Source organism: Larimichthys crocea, chromosome XVII (genome assembly GCF_000972845.2).
Source record: "Larimichthys crocea isolate SSNF chromosome XVII, L_crocea_2.0, whole genome shotgun sequence".
In the NCBI taxonomy this organism is placed as follows: Eukaryota; Metazoa; Chordata; class Actinopteri; family Sciaenidae; genus Larimichthys; species Larimichthys crocea.
Genome location: NC_040027.1, coordinates 16,943,464 through 16,959,021, shown reverse-complemented (window position 1 = coordinate 16,959,021; position 15,558 = coordinate 16,943,464). Strand labels below are relative to the sequence as shown.

Below are 15,558 nucleotides of genomic sequence, written 5' to 3'. Positions count from 1 at the left end.
CTGGTAGTTTTTCTTCTTCTATCGTGCACCTCTAACACACACCCAGTATAGGGGCGTCTATCTGTGGAATGTTTACAGTAACACAAAAAAGATGGAAATAACCATCCTAAGTTATAAGACGCATCCTTCCCAAAGTAAGAGACACTTAGAAAATCTAATCCACCCCTCCCTGTGTGATGTTCTTTGCTTGTGATGGCTTCCTGTGATTTTACATTTGCAGGTAACAGGCAACACGGGGCGGCTACATGAGGTCAACATTAGAACATCTTACAAACACACTCGCACAAAATTCTACATCCACACTCAGACGCCGTCGTTCTCACACGTCTTTTCATCAGATTGATCTCTATGCACTCGCTATATACAGGACACAGACATGCTGTACGAGGGTCAACAAGACAGAAGGCATTGAGGGTGTCAGGCAGTGTGCTCTGTTACAGGTTAGACGGACATAAAGACAGACAAGGACAATCTTTCAATTACCACACGTCCCTCGAATAATCCTGGATATAACTTTACATATGTCCTTCATATATTATGATATATATTTAAATATAAATATAATTTGGAAGAAAGCAGTAAATAAAACTAAATAGTGCTTTGTTCCCAGTATGTGTTCCCCCACTCAATATCTGGAATGTTTGAGGCCTTGCAGCCGGTTTTGTTGCTGTTAATGGGTCAGTTGGACAGTTGGTCCTATTGTGCTTAGGGCTGGTCTTGGCATATTTCAGCGATTATTTGTTGGCACTTGCGGTCCCCTTCTCTGAGCGGATGCAGGCCAGGGAAAGGAAGGGACAAGAGGAACTGCAAAGTAGAAAGGGGGGTAAAGTAAAAAGGCAGAGAGAAGTGAGAAAGAAAGCCAAAATATAAATAAAGGCTACAAAATATTTCTCACCCTAACCAGTCAAACGAGGTGTGTGTGTGTGTTTGTGTTTGTCTGTATGGCGTGACTCTCCGTAGATATATGCTCTATGATTAAAACTCTATGTATTGTTCATCAAAAGGATGGCTGATAATATCTGCAATGATAAGGACATTGGTGCTTTTTTTGTGTATGATTTGTTTAGCACTGTGTCCTCTCCACTGAAATGAATTTATTTACAGCACTGAATGTGTGGTGCCTGTTGTCTTATCTGTGCTTTTACAACATTGGATCATCAGGGCAGTGGCTAGCAGTGGCTCTGGGAGAGCTCCAGGGCAGTAAGTGGCAACATCTGATTGAGCTTCAGACAGGGAGGTTTTAAATTCTGTCGTGTCTTTTTTAACTGCGGCCCTCCTCTGCAGAGCGCTGGTCAGACTTGAGCTTGACGAACTCCTTGGCCACGTCGTCGTTGTTGCGTTGGGAGAGGATACGGAGCACGGTGAGGCCCGTCTCGTCCATATGGATGCGTTTACCCAGTGGCAGCCAGCATGCAACACTTCCTTTGGAGGCCATGTCCTTCAGCTGCAGGACCGCCATGCCCACGGTGCGGTCCTCTCGCGCGAAGCAGTAGTCCTTCACACACACTTGCAGCTCGTAGCACTCAGGGCCAACCTCGTTACTCAGGGTGCTGCAGTAGAGAGGAGAGTCACCAACAATCTGTTCACACTTTGTAGTGGAACCAATCATTATCAGGATAATTACTCACAAAGTGAAGGTTTCATTGTATTTGGGAGCCCAGCTGTTGTTCTTCGACTTGGTGGCGTACTTCCTCTTCTTGTCGCTGAGGTGAGGGCCGATGATGTAGACCTCAACAAATGGCCGGAATATTCCCTGCGTCTGCCACCTCAGGTCATTGGCAGCCACCACTGAGTCACAAAGATGGAGAGAGAAGAAATGGTATTAAAGTCAGTTGGGAGGTGTGGGTGAGGGTGAGGGAGAGATTCATGTGTCATGAAGAAATGTGTGAGCTTCAGAACAAGAAAATACTGGCTCTCCCTCAGGCCTCATATTCAGCTCCATGTACAGAAAGAAGAGAATTTTATTTCATCAAAAAGTCATATTTTTCTTTGGCAGCTGAAAAGCAGTCAGGCATCGGCTTTCATGCCTACATTATATATCCATATAACTTACCAAATGTATAGTTTGTGCCTTTGACACTGGAAAAATGACATTTATTTATTCATTTTTAAAAGCATGAATTGATTTGTTGATATGTTTTTTTCCCCCCCATCCCATCCGATACTAATAAACCCCTTGACTTCTGACATGTGATCCCCCTTGAACTAATAAAGTGGCTTTTTAAAGGATTGCTTCAGTGTGATTGATTATTAAAGGGGGTGAATATTTATGTTGACATGTATAAAACCTTTTTCTTAAAGCGTTCAAAAAGTGTCACATTAAATCTACTTTGATTCAACGTTGTGAAACACTAAAATGTGAGTTTTTCAAAGGGGCACTGCAGGTCTGGCAAAGTACAATAGGCGTAAATTACTGGTTAAAGTCACAGGATGTTGTCCTATTTCAAACACATTGATCGGTTGACACCCAATGATGAGCTGTCATAGAGATTAATCTGTTTACATGCAAGCTCAGTAGCTGTTATGATTTCATCCATCAGACTTTTATGACTATCTCCATGACAACAGAGTAACCCAATAAGACCACGTGATATGGTTAAAAGCTCTTTAAAAAGCTGGGATTGCTTTGTCAAAATACTATTTCCAGCATCATACTCTGAGCCGTGGGTCAGTCTCCAGTGGTGAGAATAAATACATAGAGGAACAAAACCTTTTCCTTTACCTTTCACTGTGACCTTATGCTCTCCAGTGTTGGGGTGAGTGAAAATCTCCACATGGATGGACACCTCTCCCACGGCATCGTCCACCCCGGAGCCTGACAGGACGGACAGAGAACGAGGGGCTAATTAATGCCTTTAGATTTGGAATCGTGGAGTCGTATCACAGACCAAACACTGACACAAACCATTGTGCCCTGCTATTCCAAATTCTCCTGCTCGTTTTGAACAGTAACAGAACAACTCCAGTTCAATTTTATAAAATGAACATTGAAGTGGATTTGGCTGTAACCCTTTGGATATCACAAGGCAAACATTTCTTAATACCGAACTAATCTTTGAGTAACAGGAGGACTTAAAATAAGGCATAGTGATCTGCTTGTGCATATGTTGTGGCCTGGAATCAGACACAGCCGCTATGAGTGGGCCTTTAATATGTATGTAGTACTATCATCCACTGTAATGCAGTGTGCCTAGAGTATAATACATTTACCAAAGAACTCATGAAGCCTCGGATAGAAACATCTCATCACCTACAGGATACGTTTGACTTAAAATAACTGTATAAATTCCTTCAGTAAGGCATTCAGCATCATCATTAGACACAGACTGAATAGCCGTTGTTCAGATTCAGCGAAGAGAGAGAGAGGTAATAATTTGGATCAAGTGAGGACAGTAATTTGTGCCCACTCATAGATGCAAGGTGTCTGTTAGGATGCAGGGTGGTTAGTAAGAGGCAGAGAAGAAGAGAGGAGAGAAGCTGGAGAAGGTCAACTGACAGTGTGGCTCCCCCGACACAGATCAGGTCAGGACATGCTCAGATGGATGGACAGGTGGACACACCCATTCCTTGGTAAACACTTGTACCCAAGCATGGTAAGAGGAGGGACACGAAAGGAGAAGGCGCTAACAGGGAGAGACAGAGAAGCACTTCAGCCTCTCAGATCTGTCGGTGAAGGATAGCAATATCTAAATGAAGCATGTCTGGAGACTCAGCGTTCCAGATCCATATTTTTCATGTTTTACTATTGCTATTTCTAACTATCACATGTCTCACATGTACGTCCTGGAAGTGAGACCTCTCCTCTGATGCTTTTCCAGAGATTTCTTCCTTTTCTTCTCTGATGTAAAATCTATAGATAGCAAGATGTATGCTGAGTTGTAGAGGTTTTAAAACCCTTTGAGGCAAATTGATGATTTTTTAGCTCTATATGTACAATTAACTTGACAAGGCTCAAATTATACAATATATATCATTTTACTATATTCTAACTAACATAACTAGGATTACAAATGTTTAAAGTCTGTGTAAAGTAAGAATAAATATGTGTTCTGAGTTTGTCAGACCAAAGAAGAAAGTGTCATTAACCACCCAGCCAAATTTGAATGATTAAAAACATCAGCAAGTTTATGAAATTAGGTGTCAAAATCAGGTAAAAATGAGCAGTATTATAAGCTCCAGGACTGTGGGGGCGTGTCCATTGAATGTGCTGAAGCCATGCCACTCGTGGGAGCAGTCAAGCTGAAATTTTGAAGTGACTAAAACGTCAGATGAGTTCAGAAAATGACATGATTAACTCTGAAACACTCTGAGCGAGATTAATTCATCTCTATCTCTCTGCTAGGGGTGCAGGGGTATGCTCAGGGTGGCCTCAGTGTGTCACCGAGCCACCATTTAGCAACTCATTTCCAACACAATTAATATGTTTTGAAAGAAATCTTGCCTTTGCACAGACTTTAATGCCAGAGGTTGCTTTGCATTTTAATCCCAAATATAGATTTAAGTTTTTTCAACCCACACCCAAAAACTCTGGATCTGAAGTTCAGGACTTGGCATTCTAGCCTCCACACTTGTTGCTGTAAGACTATTTTAGGGATATCGAAGACAGTGATGGCTCCACTCAGGCTTCAAATCTTTTTGTCTGGGAGGGAGATATTGGACAAATCTTTCCTCGATGTCTCTGTTTGGTTTGTGCTGCATGTGAACAAGTGGTTAAGATCCACATACAGCTCCAGAAGGATACAGTGACAGATGGACATTAATTTTCAATGTTTTAATTAGTGTCTTCACTCTGTCAACGGTATCTTTGTGGCGACGACCAGCAGCCTGTGTGTGTGTGTGTGTGTGTGTGTGTGTGTGTGTGTGTGTGTGTGTGTGTGTGTGTTTTCAACCAGCCGCCCACTAAACAAGGTGTCTGTGGGAGTTAGACGGCAGAGTGTTCCTGGCATGCAGCTCTCTGCATCTCTCCAGGGAGCATTATGGGATTGTTGGTCTGGCTGCCAACAGGACCAAAGAGAGCAGCAGTCATCCATCTGGCCTTGTCTACTCTGTGGAGGACGCCCATAAAAGATGAGAAAGAAACTTTGCTGGCTGGGAGGTGGGAAGATGTTGCCAAGAAAATACAGGCTTTTCTTCTTCAATAAACACAGCAATCAGAGGTGCAAATTTAGTAGCACATTGCAAATCTTCACCAGAATAGACATTAAATCTCAAACTCGTACTTGTAATTTTGTCAAAGCGTCATCTGAACTCACTGCATATTTGCAAATAACCCGTGATTAATCCAGTTACAAATTATGCAGCTCGTCGCCTGCAGCGGGTAAGAATGACAGTTGTCATCCTGCTCTAATCATCTACAATAATATGGCTGGGAAAAAAACATCCAGTGAAAGCTGCTTGGCAGGAAGTTAATTTGCATCCTTGTTACAGTCAAGGACATCCAGCAGCTGGCACAAAGACACGCTACTTTGTTCTATCTATCTATATGTACCTCTGCTATAGAAGCAAAGAAAGAACATAAAGATTTGAATTTCATGAGCAACCCAGTACCTAACTGTGAAATTTAACCACTACCGAACACTTCATGTTGAAGCTTTGAAAACAATCTGTCTGAATTTGTGTGGTCTGGATTCTCCACTTTGAAACTTTCAGAACATAATTTCAAGTTTTGCAATTTAAAAAACTTGATTTTAAGATTATTTTAGAGGTCACAGAAAAGTGTCATACACGACTAGATACTTCATTCTGTACACTTATACAATACATTGTGATCCAATACGACAACGACAAGCTTATAATATTTCAGTTTTTGTTGACAGAAAAGTTTTCTCTTCTCCAACACTACCACCAACTGGACATGCTAAATCTATGCTTCTTCTCAAACTGTTACTTGATTCTATGCGAGTAGTATGTAAATGTAAATAACTGTACTTTATGTTTATTATTGAGGTCTTTGTGGGTACTGCCCTCTCATATATGTAAATGATGTGGTGAAAATATTACTTATACCTATACACCTCTCAATATAACGCATCCCAGTTTAACATTACTGCAAACTACAACCTCAATGATAAACATAATAGTTAAATGAATACCTCTCTGACAAACAATAAGCTTCATAAAAGTAGAATTTTTGGCGGAGTTGTTGTATTAGATCATGTAGATTTGTACAAGTGTACTTAAAAAGTGGTTGGTTGGTGTATACACAAGGTGGTTTTACCAGTGAAATATTTCAGTGCTCACTTATTTCACTTAATTTCAACATGTTGTTTTCAGTAGTAGTACTTAAATTTCACTAACTACATATTCAGCTGCTGCTACAATCTAAATTAGTACGTTCTTTCTTTGCTTCTATACTTCTAAAGCTAAATTAGTTGAATGCATACAGCTCCTGCATCATCCTGCATGAGAGCGAGAGTTGAATCCTTTGATTTTTATCTAAAGTGACAGAAATCAGACCGCCTGACCTGAGGGACAGTTTCTGATTGGCTCAATCTGTGAAGAGGGGGTAGTTGAGAACCTTTTCTTGTCACCGCTTTAGGGAGGACTACTCGGCACGTGGTTGCGAGCCATGTATGTGTTCGTACATGCTCGCTTCTGACTGCGTTTGTGCGTGATGATAGAGCAGACGAGGACAGGGAGCCCTCCCAGACAAACTAGAGCCAGCAGCCATCATCATCTTCAGAATAATCCTAGTCCTCTTCATCAGCGACTCTCATTTCAAGTCTCACAGTAGGAGGGGAGTAGAAAGGATTTCCTCTCTGTTTTTCCTCTCTGGAGACAGACAATATACTGATGCTTCAGCTTCAACAACCTTTAGGACTCGCTCAGTCACATTGGCTCTGCTCTGCCACTCAGCCTCACACACACACACACACACACACACACACACACACACACACACACACACACACACACACACACACACACACACATACACATACACGCTTGCTTGGCCCTCGGGCCTCCGTCTGTGACATCATGCTGGATCAGGATTCCTCCGCACTTTAATGCATTTCTATTATTTTTTATCTGATGTCAGCACATCATGCTTTAGTGTCTGCTCATACATACAGTCTGTGGTGTATGTATTCAGTACAGTTCAGTACATTCAGACATCAGTGTGTACATTTCATGCATGAATGCATAAAGTCTGTGTCCTCATTGTTGTGGTGGGTATGTACAGTGCATGTGTGCAAAAATGCAGAGATAGAGAGAAAAAGTATGTATCAATTTGTGCATTGCATTTGTCTGTTGGGATGAGTTTGAGCAGGCAGGGGAGTTTCAGGATGCACATGAGTGGAGGGGTGTGGAGGGTGGAGGGAGTTGGGGGACTTTGGTCTGGAGGCTTTCTGGTAGTCCTGGATGTCTCAGGCCCTGAGCCTGAGTGCCACATACCCTTGTCTGGGTAAACATCCTCACTAGTGGTGAACCTCACCCCCTTCCCGCCGAACACTGGCCCACAGACGGGGCAGAGGGAGGAAGTAGACAGAGAAAGGAAAAACACGTAGAAATATGAGGTTTAAGAAATTACAGAGTAGAAACACAGACCAACATTTAGAAGTCTTGTCCTTAAAGATGGGATAGAGAGAAAAGATTTTATATATAGAAAAATTGTTTTTTTATAACCAGCTGCTTTTATGCGCTGTCCATCCCTGCAACACGCGAAGCTCAAACAGATCTGCTGCAGTACTTAGGTATGCTCCAAAAACCACATGGCATTTGGCTAATTCAATTTTAAACTACCATCCACTCAAATGGTATTTCTACCAGCAGTGCTCAGGGACAGTGTGTCATCATCAGCGCTTGCACAAAGAGGATGGCTGTTATACAGCCATCTGACTGTAGGATGGAGGCTGAGCAATAGAATCAAAGGAGCAAGAGAAAAGAGGGGGCGGGTATTTATTTTTCATTGCAAATAGCTGTCAGATCATGTAAAGAATAGTCTCTGTGTTTCCGTAGGCTGGCTACCAGGAGACACAGCATTTCAGCAGAGCAGAGAGAAAATATTGTGCTGCTACAGCCTCGACTTCATGCTCTACAAAGCACAAGAGATATTTTCAGGATATAGAGCTCAGCGTTTGGGAAACCCTAACATCAACAGAGGAGCGGGAGTAGAGTAGAGAGCATAGGACAAACGGAGATCTCAATCAGAGACTTGCATAACATTAGAGGTTAACCGCACATGTGAGAATTAAAATGTCTCCCAAAGATAAAGAAAGGGAAGCGTGCGACACAGAGTAAAATCATTAGGCTACCTTGTGCGTTCTGTGACTGGACAAAGGTCTTAATGAGTTTGTCTGTAGCCTGTGTGTAGAGAGACAAGGCGTAGTGGAGAGACTGGAGGTCAGGACTCTTCTCCAGGAAAGTCTTCTTCAGACCAACACCACCAGCATGGAAATATTGCTAACATTCACAAAGGCAGACAGACAAAAGAACAGACACTTTTAAAGCACTTACAAAATAATTCAGAACTGCAATTATTAGTCAAAACTCGCTGCTTTTCTTTATCTTACATTATTATAAATTGAATATTTTGGGGATTTGGACTTGGAAAAAATCCTTTTTTCCTCAGACAGACTTTTGTCAGTTTTTTCCTTTTTACTTCACCATCTTATATATATTCATACTTCTTCTGCTATTTTTTTTTTTATTTCAAAGCTTTTAAAGAAATCTAATAATACCCAGTTTTATTTTTGTATTGCTCAGCCAGGGCTGTAAAGAAACAGAAAGAAAGCTCAAAGTCTTAAAGGTTTGGCCATTATACAACATAAGGATAGAATGTAATTTTGACATAAAACCAAAGCACATACTGCGATTTACTGTAATTACATCTGTTAACATGTAAAGTTTCTACCTTGATGGTGTCCAGGGCCAGCTCTATCACAGCACACTGCTTAGGTGTGAGCGCTTTTGCTTCCTCACGAACCATGTGCTCCTGAGGACGACAACAATAGAAGCACAGACATAAAAGACCAGTCTGTTCTTTCCTATGCCCTATCTCATATTTTCTAAGCAATTGCAGTCTTGATTTGAAGTACTGAGCATAATTGGTGTGAAAACATATTGTACCTTCAGCTTGGACAGCTGTCCCAGCTCCTTGGCGGCATTAAAGATGAGCTGAGTGCCCTGGAAGAGACAGAAAGACAGAAGAAAGGTGGATAGAGGGAGAGAGGAGAGTATTGTTATTATCATGACAAAGCAGGGCAGCGGTAAACGGCTTAGTGTCACACAGAGGACAGCAACGTATCTGACACACACATTCATAAACTCTAAGCCGCTTTACAGATGTCAAGGTACTTTCTCCTTCAAGTGCTGTTATCACACTTATCTGTGTTTTACTCATTCCAAAACATTACACTCCGCTGCACAAATCCACGCACACACAGAGTGAGACATGTCAGTAGGAAGAGAAGGAAAAGTGTTTCAGCTCGTAGTGAGGGCAAGTAAGAGGACATAATCGTGCACTCATGAACACACATGCACACACACACACACACATACGTAGTAACAGCTATGCAGTTGCACTGTGTTGTACGCAGGTATTTACTGGAAGTCCAGCCTAATGCAATACTTTGGTAAGGGAATATATCACTAAGTGCTGCCGGCTGCTCCTTCACATCGTTCTTAGATTACAGCCCTGGTTTAGATTCAGTCGGGCAACCAATGCAATGCCTGATGAGGTACACTATGTTTAGCTGACAGGGCCTGCTGTGATGAAAATAACTACTTTATGCCAAATATTATCACCCTGTAAGCAGACTTTTGCAGCTAAAATGTACCTTAAACCACAGGTTTCCAACCAAGTTCCAAACATCACTTGCTTGCAGCTTTGCCTCTTTGGCTCAGCCGCTGTGACTTGCATAGCTGAGCCACGCCCTGTTTTTCTTTTATGTGATGCATCACAATGATGTAAATAATTATGAGTTACAATTATAAGACAAAGCAGAGTGTTATTTTTAAAATCCAGGTGAAATGAAGTGATGATTGAACTCCTTGATTGTGGTGCGTTTGAGCCGCAAATGTCTGCATGCAGATTATGACAAGCGGTGAGTCTGGGTGCGTAGGTGGCTACTGCTACAGCATTTCACAGCATATAAACAACACTATAGAGGACTGTTTTGTGAAAACAAAAGTGAAAAATCAATATTTCCACTGCTTTGTTTGACTGGCGAGCTGAGGGAGAAAGACGGAGACACGGAGAGAAGACATAGAGGAGAGAGACAAGACACATTGATCTTAAGGGGGTTTAGTCCTTACATCACTGTGAGAAGCACTCTTCAGCCTCCCCTGGAAAGAGAGCATGTGGTTAATACATCAAGCAGTGGCCCAGTCCCTGCAGTCTGACTTCACTCTTATTCGTTACATGAGAATATGCAATCAAAAGTGCCTATGTTGCTTTGCAAAATGCAAAAGAAAAAAAAATTGAGGGTACTTATCAATGCCAGAGATGTCACCTCTCTTTAGTTCACTAATTGGCTTGCCATCCAAATCAACAACAACCGATTTATGTACCACAAAACAAAGAAAATCTAGCTAACAAATTGCCGGTTGGCAGAGTAAGAACAGTACATGCTGACAGGAGTAAATGGTTGCTGACAAAATCAGCTTAAAAGGATGTAGGTGACATTTGCTTTCACTGCGTAGTGCTCAAATCCATTTTTGACAGTCTCACATTACTGTGCTATTTTATGGGAAGCTACAATTATAGGACTGCACGATGTGGTCTGATGATGGGGAAAAAAGTGACAGGAAACAGTGTATTGTCCAGTAAAAATCCACACAAGACGTGAAAAAAAACAAACCCTGCACCTATCGATAAAAACTAAAACATACCAGATGAAGAAATAGTTTGACGATTTAAGAGTTAGATGAGAAAATCACGACTTTAAAGTACAGAGAAAGAGAGGGCTGATGATCAGCTTAGCTTAGCATACAGTCTGGAAACAGCTTCATTCAGGACAAAATAAGAAAAACTACCAGCACCTCTAAAGCTCACTGATGAATATATTATATGTTTGACCCTAGGAAAGCTGCGTGTAATACAGCTCATAACAAACAAAATATGCATTAGTGAGCTTTAAAAGATGAACTTTGGTGTGAGCCAGACTAGTTGGCTCAGAATAAACTTTTCTCAAAGGTCTTGTGTTAAACTGGATGCTTTGTTATCTCCTACAGGATATAACAGGATTAAGGTTTGTAGCTCACAATGTAAAAGTACAGTAAACATGCAATTGCACTTTACACAGTACATTGAATGCACCGTTTCTGACCAACATTATTTCAAACCAATAACGTCTAATACGGACCGGTGACATAATACCAGAATTACAATCATCATAGCAACAACAGAACATGAAATCAAACCAGGACAGACCGACATGACAGGTCTGCAGAGACATACAGTACAGTACAGTGTTGTACAGTATACTGAGAGAAGACTGCAGTGTTGAAATAGATCAGATGCAAGCAACAAACCCACAGTGGGTGGTGGAAAGGAGAGGCAGGACACAGTTCAAACAGGTGGGAAAGGTGGGCACAGTGGGGGGGGAGGGCAGAGGTTTAGAAGGAGGGAAAAGAGGGGATGGGGGCAGGACACCAGATACCAAGCCACCGAGAGATCAGAGTCACCCCACCAGAGTCTCAGTAAAAAGGACACAATGCATGAGAAGAAACAAGGCAACACCAGGCGCAAGAGAGGAGTACCACTTCCTGTTTGAGGAGAGTGTTCAGGAAGAAGAGACAGCAGAAGACGGGGGTATTGATTGGTGGAGATTGTTGAGGGGGGGAGGGGAGTGGGACCTATCAGAACCAGTCAGGAATGCACCATGCTTCTGTCTTCTCACAAGAGAGACAGTGTTGTAAGAGAGAGGAGAAGAAGAAGATGAAAAAGAAGAAGAGGAGGAGGAAGAAGAAGAAGAAGAAGAAGAAGAAGAAGAAGAAAGAAGAGAAAACAGAAGAAAGATGGGACAGATGTGAGAGGCGAGGCTGTGAGAAGGGACAGGGTGTGATGTGGGGTTTAAAAAAACAGGGGAAGATCGCAGCCACATATAGCAGAGAACCAACCACCGTGGACGGACAGACAGACACACACGCAGGAGTGCTGTACTTACAATCATCTGTGGAGGGAGAGCGGTGGGAGCGGGATGTAATAGTAATCACAACAACAACAACAACAACCAGAGAGAAGGGTCAGTCAAGCTGCAAAGAGCCCCACATCAATCAAAAAACACAAGTTTGAGCCTCAGGGCTGGAGGGACGCGGACCAATTGATACCTGTCTAAGTACCTTGGCTAAGTACAGGTAGAGAGGGAACAGCGAATAAGTAACTTTACTACTGTGAAATTTCTTGGAATATCGAATGTAGATAGTAAATAGCCACTCTAGAGATGATTATGTGGCATTTGCACACATTATAAGCTCACTATCTTTTTTTTGTTCATATTTCTTTTCTCTAATTGGATAAACTCAATTAGTCAGGAGCTGAGTGCAGATCTATTTAGGCTAAACCAGTAGTGTTGATTACTGGCCAGCACCGCACATGGTAACCAGAGATTAATCATCATCGTCTTAACGGTGATATGAGGCTCTTTATTTAATAACCAAACACAAATAAGAACACATATATCCAAAACAAAAGAAAACAAGAGGCTGCTTTCCAAAATGTATGATTCTTTTTGGAAGTGGGCCAGATCCTTTTGGGCAAAAATGTTCTGCCACTCCATCGTGAGTTACACATAAATCAGGAAATCTCTCCAAATAATGTTGGCTGACATACTGGAGAGCAGCCATGAGCTGGTGTTAGAATGATATGGTGCACTCCTTCTTTTTTTTTCTTCCAGTTTTTTCATCTTGATTGTTTGGATGAATGAAGGCACTGGGGGGCGATGTTAAATATAATGTGTGTAGGGGGTTAAGAAGTGAATAGGATGCCATGTAGATGTGATGCAAAAGCAGTTTTTGTTCATAAGAGGGCCATCTTGAATCGTAAAATGCCTGCCTTTGTACCTCCTCCTCCTTTTTCTTTTGATGCTGCCTTTGCATTTGGAGGTGTGGGTGTATGTGTGTAACATGTTTTATTGCTGTGGTCATACATATCAAATATTTATATTGCTTCATAGTGATAGTCACAATTTTCACAGATCCTAGTGATGCATATATATTTTTCCAGAGTAAAAATAAGTATCACTGCTTGCTTGTACAGCAGACTCAGTGAGTGTAGCTTAGCATTATTTTTGTGTGTATTTGTATGGTTGTACGTGTATTCGCAGGTTTGAGTGCTCTCACCGTTTGGTCTGTGAGCGGCGGCAGAACGATGGTCTTCTCCATGGTGTTCATCACCAGCTTCCACAGCTCCTTCAACACACGTTTCAGCACAGTCTTCTCACAGATCTTAGCAAATAAAGTCAGGCTGGCGAGAGCGGGGAGACAGAAGGATGGATGGATGGGGAAGATGAATAACAAGCAGCAGAAGGAGGCAAACACTTGAAATCCCTGCTTGCCTCATGGGTGCCTGTCTTAGTCTTTGTAATGTTGTTATGGCAGTAGAGATCTGAACCTCACACATATCTACCTAAACTATGATTGACTATTCAACATACCTTTTGTCCAACCCTGGGTAAGTAGGTAAAATAATAAAATGTCCACAAATCTGAATCTCTTTTAAACTCCACTAAACATGTCAGACTGCCTCACTTGCTGTCCAGGAACTCCATGATGGGTTGAAGGACGTTGTCAGCATCCTGGGCCACGCTGCTGGCATTCCCCACATTTGTGGTTCCCTTCACCTGAGCCAAGATGTCTCCCATCTGCTTCACGTTCTCCTCTATGTGAGGCTGGAAACTACGGAGGAACAAAGAATAATAAATAAAAAAATGTTTCGTGAAGCCAGTCTGTCAAAAATATACATCAAAGTAACGTCAGAGTGTGTTTCTACCTGACAGAAAAGACCCTGCTGAGATCATCCATGACATTGTTGAGCTTAACCTGCAGGTCTTTCAGGATATCGCTGGCCTCCACACACAGCTGAAGTACGTACATGGCAACAGTATTAATTACACAAATTTACACATGTATATTAAGACTGTACAATACCAGTTGTGAAAGGACACTCACATCTTTTCCACCCATGGCTTCAAACATCTTCTCCAACTGAACTCTCAGCTGTTGGATGTTGTTGATCAGGATGCAGGGCTGAGGATGGAAAGATACAGCACTGACTAAAACATTTACAACAAGATTCAGAGAAACCATTCCTACAACCAGTTTACAATTCTACACTGTTTGTTCTTTAAGTCTTCCACCACTCACCACTTTCTCCATGGAGACATAGTTGGCAAACAACTTGGAGATGATATCAGCGTAGGACAGAAGCACATTGCTGATGGTCTGGAGGGAGACACATGAAACATTTAAACATCATGTTGGTACCTGCTCTGAACCCACCTTTGCTGTACATTTCGTTTATATGACATAGTTTGACTGCGAATTGCAACTTGAAAGAATCTACCTTAGCAAACCGTTTCATGTAGTGCCCTACGATCTGCGGATCCGGACACTCTAGCTTCCTGATGATCTCAAAGCTCTGGTTGAGCTGGGAGAACACGTCCACCACCGAACAGGAGAACAAAGCGTGTTCTGACGTGACCTGGAACTGTAGGTCAGAGAAAATGTGTGAGAAGATTAAAATATGAGAATGAAATAATGGTCATACATGATTAAGGTTCTGTAGATGTATCAGGTGAGAAGCTGGGATTCAAGGGATGTTAGGCTGTTATAGACAGACCATTAGAAGCTAGATTAAACTGGACCTTTGATATCTTTCATCACATGTATGTAGACCCCCTGAGAGCCAACCAGCCATACAGCCAGTTAGACAGCCATCCAGTGACAGGTCGAAGCTCCTGTCTGTCTCCTTGTAATTGGCTGTCTGGTCCCTAATTGGCTAAAGGTCAGTGTGTAGGTGCTCCTCTGGGGAGTCTGGGTAATGAGGTGAGGACAGCTCTCCTACAGTCAAAACTCTGGCATAAGGCTATTAATTCACAATACCCTGCTGTCACAGAGTTATCTTCCTTCTTGAATACATGCATGTCTCAACCACGCTTCTTTAAAGCTTCACTTTGTACAACAATGTACTTTGGCTGAATCCTCCTCTTAGTCCAAACACACTTTCTTTCACGTGTCCGTGCTTCTATTGTTGCCTTTGAAGAGTGTAGGAGAGGCAGTGGGGAAGCGTGAGAGGCAGAGTGGGAGGGAGGATGAAACTTTGGCTGATAACTTTGAGTGTGACAGAGGAAGTACAAAGGATGGATTACAGTAATTCTGCCTGAACAACAACAACACAGGATTTTCAGAGGAGTGAGATAAGGAGAAGAAGAGCTGGAAACTTTTACCCCATCTTTTTTGTCTCTCTCCAAAGCGCCATGCAGAAAGTCCCGAGACACTTCTTCGTTTTCATCCAGCCACTGAATGACAAACGGCTCAAACCACCTATGGAGAGCAGAAAAAATATATATTTATACTAAACTAGAAACCAAATTCACAAAGACTGGTATTTTTATT

General features: G+C 42.1%; 1 protein-coding gene across 11 annotated transcripts in view; it reads right to left on the bottom strand.

The window, feature by feature from the left end:
- Positions 1 to 23: 23 nt before the first annotated feature.
- The window catches only part of unc13a (unc-13 homolog A (C. elegans)), a 51,613-nt gene continuing 36,078 nt past the window's right edge, over positions 24 to 15,558 (bottom strand). For 3 of the 11 annotated variants that reach the window (XM_027289901.1, XM_019269637.2, XM_019269644.2), the window contains 16 exons: positions 15,390 to 15,486; positions 14,507 to 14,650; positions 14,308 to 14,385; positions 14,113 to 14,190; positions 13,934 to 14,022; positions 13,693 to 13,839; positions 13,285 to 13,408; positions 12,111 to 12,116; positions 10,258 to 10,287; positions 9,070 to 9,126; positions 8,855 to 8,935; positions 8,256 to 8,403; positions 7,396 to 7,452; positions 2,723 to 2,815; positions 1,629 to 1,788; positions 24 to 1,550 (listed from right to left, as the gene is read on the bottom strand). In XM_027289901.1, coding sequence (XP_027145702.1) covers positions 1,262 to 1,550; positions 1,629 to 1,788; positions 2,723 to 2,815; positions 7,396 to 7,452; positions 8,256 to 8,403; positions 8,855 to 8,935; positions 9,070 to 9,126; positions 10,258 to 10,287; positions 12,111 to 12,116; positions 13,285 to 13,408; positions 13,693 to 13,839; positions 13,934 to 14,022; positions 14,113 to 14,190; positions 14,308 to 14,385; positions 14,507 to 14,650; positions 15,390 to 15,486 — 1,678 coding nt within the window. In that variant the 3' untranslated portion in view covers positions 24 to 1,261. The remainder of the gene's footprint in view (positions 1,551 to 1,628; positions 1,789 to 2,722; positions 2,816 to 7,395; positions 7,453 to 8,255; positions 8,404 to 8,854; positions 8,936 to 9,069; positions 9,127 to 10,257; positions 10,288 to 12,110; positions 12,117 to 13,284; positions 13,409 to 13,692; positions 13,840 to 13,933; positions 14,023 to 14,112; positions 14,191 to 14,307; positions 14,386 to 14,506; positions 14,651 to 15,389; positions 15,487 to 15,558) is intronic. The other 8 variants (XM_019269639.2, XM_019269646.2, XM_019269642.2 and 5 more) reach the window with 6 other exon arrangements.